Here is a 13,379-nt window from a genome sequence, read left to right on the forward strand (position 1 = left end):
AAATTAGAAGAAATCCCAGGAGAAAAGTCGTAGTAATTAGGAAGGGCTTTCCATAATAAAAAAAAAAAAGAAAAATTGAAATTATCGCAGTCAGAATTTTGTTTGAAACAATTCTCTCTTAATTTTTCTCTTTACGTCATTTGGGTTTCCATTATACTGGGAAAGAATTATGCCAGGCCTCCTTCGAAGATTCGATGTTACCAACCATACAATCCAAGTACAACCGTTATACGCAACATATGACAATATTTCCGCGGCGCCTGTGTAACGGCACTTATATATATGCTCTGTGTTGGGAATTTCCGATAATTTCTGAACAAATAAACAGAGAATAATGCTCTGTTTCTTTACACATAAAAACTAAAAACGTTTCAGGAATACAGAGTTTCACACATAAAAAACTTGTATTCATTAACAAAATTAATTGTTACAAAAATCTTCTTTTAATAGAATGATTACAACAACACTGCTTAATCAGTTCAAAACTTCATTCTGTCTCTCACTATAAAAATTAACTCTACCGTGTGTAATTTTTTCACTTCTTACTTTGCACTGCCGTGCATTACATTGCTTCTAAAAAACATAACATTACATTTTTACTTATCACTGCTGTGCATTACATTGCTTCTCAAAGAAAACATAACATTACATTTTTACTTATCTTGTAGAGAATTAAAAACAATAAAATAGAACCTCCACCTACATTCAACAACCATAATAAATTTACATTAATTAATTCACACGGCGATATTGCGGCCAATTTACATTAATTACTTCACATGGGCAAATGACTGGCGCTGCAGTTGAAAGTAACATTTAACAATACGCAACATATGACAATATTTCCGCGGCGCCTGTGTAACGGCACTTATATATATGTCCAAAGATTGGGCAGGAATCACGAGAAGGAAAGTGTAATTAATCAGTAGCGAAGCAGAGAGGCACATAGGAAACTAATCATGGGACGCGCTCCTTGTTGTGGTGATCATGAAGGACTTAAGAGAGGACCCTGGACGGCCGAAGAGGACCAGAGGCTCATCGATCATGTTCAACACCACGGCGTTGGCAGTTGGCGCACCCTTCCAAAAATTGCAGGTATTCTGTTGTTTTGCACTGTATTATTATTGATATTCAACTTTAAAATGAATGTCATGGTTCAACAGAGTTTTTGCAGAAGTTGGTAAAGCTTAAAAGGTAGAATTTCGATTCATAAGAAGTTTCCATTTACTTTTTGAAATTGGAGACTTAAATTAATATAAAAGTGAGTTTTATTTATGGGAGCAGTTTTTTAAGTGTTAATTTTTAGTGGATTGGTAGAGAAAATTGTGTTTAAATTTAGATTTGTGTTGTTTAAACTGTTTTCGTCACAATCTTGATGTGTGTTATTTAAACTGCTTTTTTATTGCATATACGGATTCAGCTCCTTCAAAAATCCTTAGTGTAATTCAATTTTGAAGAGTTCACATGTCAAACTTGTGATTCCAATGAATCCCTGTAGAATTATAGACAAATGAAATCAAAAAATAAACCAAAAACTTTGGAAAAATGGCACTTAAAGACTACTAGTTATTTATTTATTTATTTATATTTTTCTTAAATTTACAATGTTATGTGATTTGTGCAATTAATCTGTGGTTTGAGAAATCATTGCCTATAAACATTTAAAAAGAATTACTGGTCTACGAATTGTTGGAAAGGCAGAGGAAGAAAGACAAAATTTCACACACAAACAATATAAAATTTTGTTCTTCTATTAATCACACTAAAACTTGAATTAATTACAATAAATCAGATAATGGTATTTATACATTTTAACTAACTACTCAACTGATGCTGAGTTTAACATACAAACACTTACTCAATTTAACTTTTCCAAATACATAACTGAAATATTAGAACTGACATTCCCTTAACTCAAATTAACTCACCCTCTAAATCTACTCTCCTATGCCTACTAAAATAATACCCTATTTTTAACAGAAATAACATTAACCTTAAAAATCAGGACTATATCCACACTTTGCAAGTCTCCTCTATGGGGCATTAAAATGAAGTTCTAATACCCCGTCTAAATCATTTTAAAAGATCTCTAATACAGATTTTAGATATTAATCAATAAAGTCAATCAATTGATTTCAACTCATATCTATCAATTTTTAAAAATAATTATATTCCTATATCTACAAGGATGGATAACTGTTTCCAAAGGAACTTGTTTATAAAACTCTTGAAGCATAGCTAACTCTAGCTTCTGAGATAGCACAGACGACCCGAAGATATATGCTTTCTTCTTTCGGGGTGTTGGGTGCAGGACTATCGAGATGTGGAAAAAGCTGTAGGTTGAGATGGGCAAATTACTTGCGACCTGACATCAAGCGCGGAGCGTTCTCCATGCATGAAGATCTTACCATCATTCGTCTCCATGCCGTTCTTGGAAATAAGTAATGTCTTAACTTCTACCTCCTAGCCTATTATAAGATTAAGCTACTGTTTTACACTTTCCATGCATAGGAATTAGACTGATTCATTTACAAGATTGCATGTGCTTTTCTTCCTTTGCAAAGATATTGAAGTCCTTCATTTTGTTTTGAATTTTAGATGGTCTGCTATAGCCTCCCATCTCCCTGGAAGAACGGATAACGAGATAAAGAATCACTGGAAAACTAAACTGAGAAAGCGACTGCTTATGATGGGAATCGATCCAGTTACCCACACTTCATTGCCTACACCAGGTATGCTGTTATCCTTCATGGCATCGTGCTCGACTGCCATAGCTGCTCGATTGAACAGTGTGTTGGTTGAAGCTCAATTAGGACGGCTTGCCAGAGACTGTCGGAATATTCCTCATCATGTTTCTGATGGCAGTGGTGATCACTACTCGTGGAAGCTATTCCAAATTCTTAAGCCCCTGGGCACGGATAACAACCCGCTGTTGGCACATGCATCGGGATCACTGCCTTCGACTTCAACTGATCATATCTTGCAGAACCAGGTCAATCAGAGATTCGTTTCAGGGCCGAGGGATGATTCTACAGAGTATAATACGTCTTCAGAAGGGTCTCTACAATTTTCCGACCTGGAAAAGAAATCAGAAGGAATAAACCTACCCATCAGAACTGATCACGAAAATCATCATAGCACCGCACCGTCCTTGACAAAGGAGCAGCCCCCAGCCTTTAACACAGAAATTATTGATTGGAATTCAATGCCCATTCTGATGTCATCCAGCAATCCTGATAAGAATGATCATCTGCAATATTGTAGCGATAAGAAATCTCCATCTGCTGCATCTACAAATTCCACCGTGGGCACATATTCTAGAAACAAGCCACCGTTGACCTTTTCCATCCCTGCTATTGATTTTGAATTGGTTTATTCACAAAAAGGAGACAAAGGGTTGGCCACCTAATTTTAGATCGTATGTTTACACAATGAAACTATATTCAAGACTGATAGCGAACTATATTCTTTTACAGTGTAGGAATAATTGAAATGTATGGAAGCAAAACTTGTAACAGACGATAGTGTCTTTTGGTTTAAATAGAATTGAAGTATATTATGATTATGTCAGCGAAGGGTACTCCCCACCTAGATTTCATTATTTTATATTTGAAGCGTTCTATTCATGTCATCTTTGGGATTAGAGTCTTGTTATCTCCGCGCAAAATACACCATTTGTTTTTTTTATAATCCTTCAACCCCCTCATCTATGTAATTATAGTTTAAATTTGTTATATTTGTATTATAATAATTTTATATATAATATAAATAAAATAAATATTTTATAAGTTTTAGATTTTTTCAAAGAAATGTTATTGGTTGATAAGTTTCGAGATTTAGTGTTAAGAAAACAAATATTGTTATAATCTAAACTTAATCCGCCATTGGTTCTTCCATTTTAAATATTGGTTTATTATTCATAAATATAGTAAATAAAATTATTATTATTCAAAACAAAATAAATGATTAATCAATTCAAATATATTTCATCAAACAAATATAGAGGTTTTTGAATAATGAATCCATACAGGTGAGGATAGTTTTAGGTAGAGGAGGAATGACCTGTACCTAAAAATATAGAGGTTGTCTAATATCATATATTAGATTAACTAGGCACACTATTTTTTTTTTATAATATGAAACTTCTCTAATAATAAACTTTAATTAACAAATTAAAATATATTAATTTTTTAATATTAATTCATCAACAACATATGTAAAATAATTATCAACTCAAGCCATACAAAATTTATCAAATATAATAACTTTATTTTTAATTCTTATACATATATATATTAAACCCTGTGAAATGGTGGTAGTTATTAAAAACCTTCAAGGCTATAAAATTTTACAAATACCATTCACAAGTCAATGCAACACCATTTGTTAAAGTAATATTTGCCAAAGAAAAATAAAAAATAGGAGGGTTCTTTCCCTTCCATCTAAGATATCTATTTTAAAAATAAGTGGAATAGTTGCAAAGCAACATAGTTCATGTACCTTTGGCATCCATGCTATGGTAATGCGAGGTTTCCATTTTATTTTTATTTGAAACTTATATAGAAAACGTTTTTTAAATTGATTTTTTTTTACAGAACATCTAATTGTGCATGTGGTTGTAAAGGAAAACAAGTGTATGAAGTTGGGGATGTGTGCAAAGTAAAGGTTTTACTGCACATGTTTTATTTTGCATAATAAAGATATTCTCCCCACTTCTTGTTATATGCATAGTTCACCTCCTTTAACAATGTAAAAATGGATTCTATTATCCATTGACCAGCGTATTTAATTTTGCATAATAAAGACATAAATTCTCTCCACTTCTTGTTATATGCATAGATTCACCTACTTTAACGCTTTTGCTAAGTCCAAATATACAATGTAAAAATGGATTCTATTATCCATTGACCAACATATTTAATCCAGGTGACCATGATAGAAATTCCATGTTCCTTGTCATAGCACTTTTCTTCCTGCCTCTTTTGGTAGTTATCAATATGCTAGTAGCACCGGGCCCACATTTTGTCCTTATTCGTAACCTATATAAAAAATGTTTTTAAAATGATTTTTTTTACAAAAAAAATCTAATTGTGAAAATAGCTATGGATAACAAGAAGTGTAAGAAGTTGGTGATGTGCAAAATAAAGGTCACATGTATCCCTCTTTTGCACATCTTTTATTTTACATACTAAAAATATAAATCATCACTACTTCCCTTTAGACTTGCAAACTCACCTCCTTTAAAGCTTTTTTATTTTACACACTAAAAATATAAATCATCACTACTTCCCTTTAGACTTGCAAACTCACCTCCTTTAAAGCTTTTGTTAGCTCTAGCTTTAGAGTAAAAAAAGTGGTCTCTATCATCCATCATCAAAAGTATTTGATTCTAGTCAGCGTGATGATAAATTCTTTATTTCTTATTGTAGTATTTTTTGTTTTGCACATTTCATTAGATGCACTTCGCTCCCATTGTAAAATGTGAATGTTTTTGTTAAATGAAATAAATATTGTTAGATATTTCTGGAATTGCACTTTGTAATATAGTTGATTTGTCTAACATTTCGGATGGTGACTCCATTCATCATCACGGACCAAAAAAACCTTGTAAGTAAATGAATGCTGGAGAGCTTTATGTAAGAAACATATTAAATTATGTGTAAGTTCGCATAATCATCAATTTTAAATTGAATAATAATATATTTGACCAGCTATATTTTATTGAAAAAATAATATTTAACCAACCCAAAAAATGATTACCATGGGATTTGTTAACAAAATTGAGAGATTAATGAAACCATAATAATAATAATAATAATAAAATTAATAACATATCAATTAGATTTTTTATTTTTGAAAAAAAAAGTTGAATCTTAAATTAGTATAAAAAATTAACCTTATCAAAAAAAAGTTGAATCTTAAATTAGTATAAAAAATTAACCTTATCAAAATAAGAATCAGGTGAGAAAGTAGCTATTTTAAAATTATTTTTATTAGGTGAAAAGGTAACTATTTTAAAATTAATAATAACAAATTAATGAAACTATAAAAATAAAAATATAAATATAATAATAATAATAAATAATAAAAGGAATTAGATTTAAAAAAAAGAAAGAAAGGAATTTGATCTTAAATTAGTTTAGAAATTAAACTTATTAGTTTAAGAATTATTTGAGAAAATAATAATTTTGAAATTAATAATAACAACCATAGATTCTATATTTTATCATAAAATTAAATTTGATAAATGAAAAATTTAGTTGATTTGGATAACTTATAAGAAAATTGGAGATTATTAAGAAGAAGGGGGTTTAATAAGTCCATAGGCATTTATAGATAAAGGTAAAAAATAGTTAGCAGAATAAAAAGGTTATAAATTAAAAATGTAAAAATTATAAGAAGATTTTAATATTAAAGGATGATGAGGATTAATTAACTTAGATGATGAGGAATATCTATATTATTGTTAATAAGAATTCTATAGAGTGACTAAAAATTAATGAAAGGAAAGGAAAGGACAGCACAAGGAAATTTTGATTTATTTTTTTAAAAGATGAACTTCAAAGGAGGAGACGAAAATCAGGGGTGGGTCAAGGGTCATTGGGTGAGATGGTGGATGATGGGCTTCCAAGATTGCCTGAGCATATAACCATCCACCCTATTAAATCTATTAGGGTTTTTTTTATTTCAAGGGCTTCTCGAATAATTCAAGACTTGTAGAATGGTACAGAGGCTATGCTTTTGGATTGACTGAAGAAAATTAAGTGCTTGGACTTATATGAGTGTTCTTCTATGGTAGACTTAGTGTTCTTCTATGCCAGACTTAGACAATCGGTTATGGTTGGTGTCAGCTATGTGCTCCTTGAGGCGGGCTTAGAAAGGGAAACCTGTTTAACTAATGTAAGACTTCCTGCAAGAACAAGGAATTTTATAAACCCCTGATCCTTGCATGGGATCTAATATGTCTTTGGATAATTAGAATAATTTCCTGAGGGTTTTATGGGGTTTAAATACGGTTGTTACACTATTCTTAGCCAAAATCTTAGCAATAATATCAGTGGTCCCTTTAATGTAAGGGAGGGTGACTTGGCCACAAGAGGGAGAGGGGTCTGACTTTTTCATCTTAGGGTGAGCAACAGACTTGAGAGCTTTAGAGATTTGAGTAGAGGAATAACCATTGGCATTGAAATCCTTTACTAGATCGGATTTTTCTACTCAAGGAAACTAGGGGGCAAAGATTTTTAAATCTCTAGAGAAAAGGGTTTTGAGAACACTTGACTTTTGGGATGGGTGGTGATGAGAAAGGGCATGGAGATATCACTCAATATGAGTCTTTTTCCTATATAATTGATGAGAGAGGGAGCCATTAGGAAGGTGAATAACAGGGATTTCTAAGAAAGGAAGGGATCGGTTGGATTCGATTTCCATAGTGAACTAGATACAAGGGGAGTTGTTATTAAGGTGGGAATGAAGGCATTAAGTGTAGGGTGTCCGTGTTGTCAAATGACAAAGGTATCATCAAAAAACTGGAAACAGCATTCGAGTTTGAGATGCCATGAATTGAAAGCTCTAGTTTCGAAGTGTTCCATAAAGATGTTAGCCACTACTGGAGATAGGGGGAGCCCATTGTTGTACCTTCAGTCTGCGCATCAATGACTTCTTTAAAAGAAAAGAAGGTGGGATTGATGCACAATTGGATCGGGTTTAGGGTGTCAAAGTCAACTAACTAGGAGATCAAGTGTAGAGCTTCGGGGACAGGGATCTTGGTGAAAAGGGAGAGAACATCAAAACTGCCATAAAGATTGCCATCTTGTTTGTTGCATTAAAAAGTGTATAGATCCAAAGATATGTTGGGCATGTGAAAAAAGGGGCAAGGGGAGATGGAGGAGTCACATTTTTTCCTTATTTGAAATACAAGTTTTGAGAAAATATCATTTTCAATTTATTTCTAATATTAAAACTATAAAGAATCATATAGGAATTCACCATCTATTGTTATTTCAAATTTTTGCATCAAAGTTTCTAACTTGTAATTCTATTTCCATCCTTCCATTACAGTTTAATCTATAAATTGTAGACATGAAGGGAAAGGTTGTTAAACCCTCAAACAAAACATTTGTTAACTTTAAAAAGTTTCCTTTGATTAACCAAGACGCCAACACTGATGAAACCCAGTGTGAATTCAATTTGTATGATCTTTGACGATCAACATATCAATGTTTTCAACACTTGCAATATATCCCATTACTGTGTGAGTCTCACTTGGACCAATTTATCATACCCCAGGCTCACCCATATCCTGAGTTTATCACCTGGTGTTTTGAAAGTAATAGTGTCAAAGGTTGGTTCTATGTTGTTCTTTATTAACTGTGACTTTATTTTGCAAATGCTAAATCTTATAATGCCTTGTGTGGTGATACCTTTAATTGAAGAATTATAGAGGTAATTGTATCATGCATTAAGCTTGGAGGAAAAATATATACTTAGTTCATCCTTTTTAACTCTAAATGCTTCATTACCAAAACACAGTAAACCATTTTCTTCAAATGTTTTCTTAGAGAAATCTAGACCAATCATTTCAATGATGGTTTGTTGTTTGCTATGATATGAACATGACCACATAGTGGATTAAGAAATATTAAGGTATTTATCCTATATTTCAATTGTTAAATAAATCTTTTGTCATATTTGACTATCGTTAGTACCTATCTAATGTTTCTGATGAAGAATTGACAAATTATAAGGTCACCAAGTGTTTTAGGTACCAATTTATTCTAATTTATATGTTTATGTTCTTTCAAGTAGACAAGTTTTTTTGTTTACAATGGAAAATATAGGATTTAAATGGCAATGTTCTTTAAGTTATTCACTTGACCTCAATGCAAAGAAATCATTATCAGGGTTTTCATTCTTAGAATTTGCTAACAAGTTTTTTCTTTTTTTTTAGTCTCGGGTATGATATATTTCCACCATGAATCTTCTAAGAGATAAAGAAAATTTTACAACTGAGTAATGTAGTTAGATTGGGAGAATGGTACTTGTATAAGGAATTTATTGAGATTAGAATAAATGGTAGTCAATAGGCACATTATAAACTTCTAGTTTTCCTTCCTATTAGAATTGTTTCCCTAGAATCTATTAGTAAATGCTTAAATGTATATCATATTGATTTTCTAGCTAGAAAACACCTTGCTCTTTTTAACTTAAAAGTGCAGGTTGGGCCATTTTTGGTAAATAATTGAGAAATTATTGCAAAAGTTGAAACTATGCTACAGGAAATGAAGTTTGCGTAAGAAGTGGTGTGGCAATATGACCCTTATAGGGATTATTTCAAGTAAAAGTGTTGAAATTAAAGTGTTTGCTTATAAGCATGTGTCAAATCCTGAGGTGGAACTCTATGATAATAAAGATATTTGGGAGAAGGATCCTTCACCAGTTTTTTAACAATATCTTAGAAGAAAATAGACATCAAAGACAGATATGCTGGAAAATCCTCAACAAAGAGAGAAGGGATTAAAAAGGGAAACTTTAGAAAATGAAAAATAAGCTTATAAGTTAGAGAGTATTGAATTTACATTATAAAAGAGACATAGAATAAAAGAGCAAGTAGTTTTAGTCTTGGAGTTCACATCAAGCAAATATATTCTCAATCAAAAGTTCCTATATTTAGCTACTCTAGGATCTTGAGTGTCATTATCTAGTATATAATTTTCTATTTCCTCCAAGAAGGAAAGCATCTTCTCTCAATCCATGTAAATCAAGAATATAAATTCCAAATTAAGATAGGAAGCCTACAGTGAGCTTTGGAACCAGTGAATAGTTTCAAAAACTGGATTTTTATTAGCCTCATATTATGAGAATGGTCATCTCTAAATGGTAGTCTTAGATCCAAAATCCCATATCATTAAGACTGCAAAATGATTAAAAAAAAATTATGCTTAAAATTGACATGGAATATACCTATAAGATTGATCAAATGGATCTTCCTAGATAAACAATAGAGATATTATGTAAAAGTATCTCATGCTCCACTGCAGGTATCTCTATGCCTGAAGATTTGTTAACCAAGGTAGATAAACACTTTAAACAGAAGAAGATTTATAGGAGAACTAAACAACTAAAAATTGGTAATTTAGAGAACATTATTGTCAAGCTAGGAGAAAATTCATATGACTCAAGCTCAATTCATGATTTGATAAAATATAGGGAAAATTATATCCAAGTGGTAAGGAATAAACTTAATATGTCAGCTTTGTTGCATATCCAAAATTAAAAGTTGGAAGAAATGCAAAAGAGGAGTGGATAATTTCACTAATTATTAATCTAAATAAAAAGTTTGAAAAGTTGAAAGTTCAAACTAAATGCTTGTTAAATGAAAAGGAGGAACATAAACTTATAATAACTAGCTTACAAATAGCACTAGAAACGGGAGACCCTTGATAAAAATTAGCGAACACAATGTCACCAATAACCAATCAGTTTACAAGGTGAGGAAATTGGAAAATTGAAGAAGGAAATGAGACTATCCAATGAGGCATTGGAAAATAAATGTAATATTATTGTTGATGAACTTATGCAAAAAAATTCATTGCTAAGTCATATTGACTGGTATAAAAAAAAATGATTGGCACACAACCATTAATACATACTAGAAGAATATTGTGAAAAAATATTGTTAATTATATTTCATATTTATGTGAATCATTTGTGGTAATTGGTGATGAAAAAAATTTATTGAAAATTGGAAAAAAATTCAAGAAAGAAGATGAGTAAGGATTAGGGAATAAAACATCGATTGTGAGTAGAGTGATTAAATTTCTTAATTGCAAAAGTGAGGAGCGTTTCAAAGTATGAGGAGTTTGATGTATAACCAGATGGGTATTAGAAACCAATCATGTTATCATTAAGAGAAATTTTATCTAACAAGTGTAGGAGCACTGCAGGTTGGTTTAGAAGGAAATTGACAATCTAATACTAGGTTCAACATGCCTTCCTATTTGGACTCAAATGGAAAATTAATAGCCTTGGATGCATGCAATGAAAACTGAATTAGGCATGGCACAAGTGATAGTAAATTATGTGATATATCAGGAGATTTAAAGGGTGAGTAGATTTTGGAAAAGCTAACCAATGATTTTTTAATTCACTACGAGGTGAGATCATTTTTTCCTATTAAGCCAACTTGTCAAAAGTATATTGATCTAGATTTAGTTTATAAGAAATTGATATCATATAACTATCCAACTAGGTCAAGCTAGGTGTGAATTACTAATCTAATAGCGTGAATTACTTAATTCCCTCAAAAAAAAATCCACGTGTATAGATGAAAGCTCAAAATTAGACTATAGAAAACGTTTCTATTTTAATATATAATTGTTGATTTATAGAAGAAGTTTCAATTTTAATATATAGTTGTTGATTTTTTATTTTGTAACAAAACATTGTTTTGTAATTTTTAATATATAGTTGTTGATTTTTGATTCTGTAACAAAACATTGTTTTGTAATTTTGTATAAAAACTAGAAAGCTCAAGAGTTGACTTTTAACAAAAGGGAAACTTGTAATCTATATTCTTTACTTTCACATAGCTTTCACACGAGAAGACTCAAACAACGAAAGGTAGAAAGCGGATAGTTAATGGGACTCACTAATAACCTACTAATAATCTACTACTCAATTTCTCTAATTCCTAATAAAGCAATGAAAATGAAGTACAAGGGCTTACCTTGCCTTATACACATGTCCATAATGTAATGTTTTGTGTGGATAAAACAACATTGCAATTCATGGTAAAATATCAATGCACTAATTATAGGTATCTTTTATAATAATATGGGGATAACATTTAATGAAAAAATAAGAAAAAATTAACAATAAAACAAAATGAAAAGAAAACAACAATTGATTTAATTTTATATTGTTATACGAGGATACTTGGGTCATATTACAACAATCTAAAAAGTGTCATTTGTATCGGGCCACAACATATGCTCCCACTATGGGAATCATGGACGGTTGAAGAAAGGACTTTAGACCAACAAAAGGACCAAAAGCTCATCCATTATAAGCATAACCATGGCCTCTTGAATTGGGACACCCTTGCTAATGAGTTATAGTACGGTATTTGGGAGGTGTGAAACTTTTATGCTCATCTTAAGTGTTTTGATAGATTTAAAAATTTGATTGAATTTCACATAATATTGATTAATTAATTTAATTAATTTATAATAGAAAAATCCTTTAAAACATTTTTACATAGGAATTTAAAGTTTTGAACCACTTTTAACCCTCATGGGATCTATTTAAACTTAATTCAAGTGCATAGGTATATCTATTTCATAGATATATCTATTTCGGAATAGGGTTCGAAAAATTTCTATTTAAAACATCCTTTAAAATTTCTATTTTTCTATTAATTTATAATAGAAAAATCCTTTAAAACATTTTTACATAGGAATTTAAAGTTTTGAACCACTTTTAACCCTCATGGGATCTATTTAAACTTAATTTCAAGTGCATAGGTATATCTATTTCGAAATAGGGTTCGAAAAATTTCTATTTTTTATTAAAGAGATGGTTAGGGTTTGAGATTGAAAGAATTTTAGTAGCGAAAATTAATAAAAACCTTAATCTTGAAGGTTAGTAATAAAGTCTGAAATAATATAATTTTTTCTGGATGATGTGTCTATTTCTATGGTTTTGTTTATTTTAACTAGCTGAAAGAAGTGGACACTCCACTTGGGACCCTCAACATATAGATTTACACAATTTGTCCATCCATTTTGTTGCTCAACCATTTCATTATTTTTTTGTTCTCTTAATTGGGAAAAAATTCTTTTGGGATTGGCAGGGTCGAGAACTTTACCTAGAAAACTTGATTAATAATTAAGAGTAGGTTTCATGTACCATCCTTTGATTCCATAATTTTCAAATTGTTTTGATAATGAAGTGGAACAAAGGTTAAAATTAGGCATTCTATAGATTACTATTTATAGGTATCTAGCTCTGTGCCATACAATGGACACAGACTGGGTGAGTTCATACCTAGAGAACATCGGCTTACATTAGCCAAAATGATTTTCATATTAGTTTGATGATCATGCGAGAAGCCATAGATTGCGATATTGATGTTTTTATGAAGGTGTGAATGTTATTATTAGAGATTTCTATAAATTCTTAGCTATGTTTTTGTTTTCTGCTCGTAATGGTAAAGCACCTGTGTTTAGATTCCAGGGAGTTTCTGTCAAGGGGTAAGAAACGAACCTGGCTATGGATTACATAGTTAAGGATTTTTTGGTAAAGGAAAACCTTGTTGTTATGTGCAAGGTTGGCTCTGATGGAAGGGTTTGTGGTTTGTATGTTAGGGTTGGACATTTGTG

At 31.1% G+C, this 13,379-nt stretch overlaps 1 protein-coding gene across 1 annotated transcript; it reads left to right on the forward strand.

Annotated features, from left to right (window-relative positions):
• The first annotated feature begins 898 nt into the window (after positions 1-898).
• On the forward strand, positions 899-3,502 carry LOC149228055 (transcription factor MYB17-like). Its single transcript, XM_089375628.1, has 3 exons — positions 899-1,095; positions 2,312-2,441; positions 2,599-3,502. The coding sequence occupies exons 1-3, from the start codon at positions 960-962 to the stop codon at positions 3,407-3,409; spliced, it is 1,077 nt and encodes a 358-aa protein (XP_089231754.1). The 5' UTR covers positions 899-959; the 3' UTR covers positions 3,410-3,502.
• Positions 3,503-13,379: the final 9,877 nt, after the last annotated feature.

This window comes from Pinus tabuliformis, chromosome J (assembly GCF_031772625.1).
Source record: "Pinus tabuliformis cultivar Carrire ecotype Pingquan chromosome J, CPIR1, whole genome shotgun sequence".
NCBI lineage: Eukaryota > Viridiplantae > Streptophyta > Pinopsida > Pinales > Pinaceae > Pinus > Pinus tabuliformis.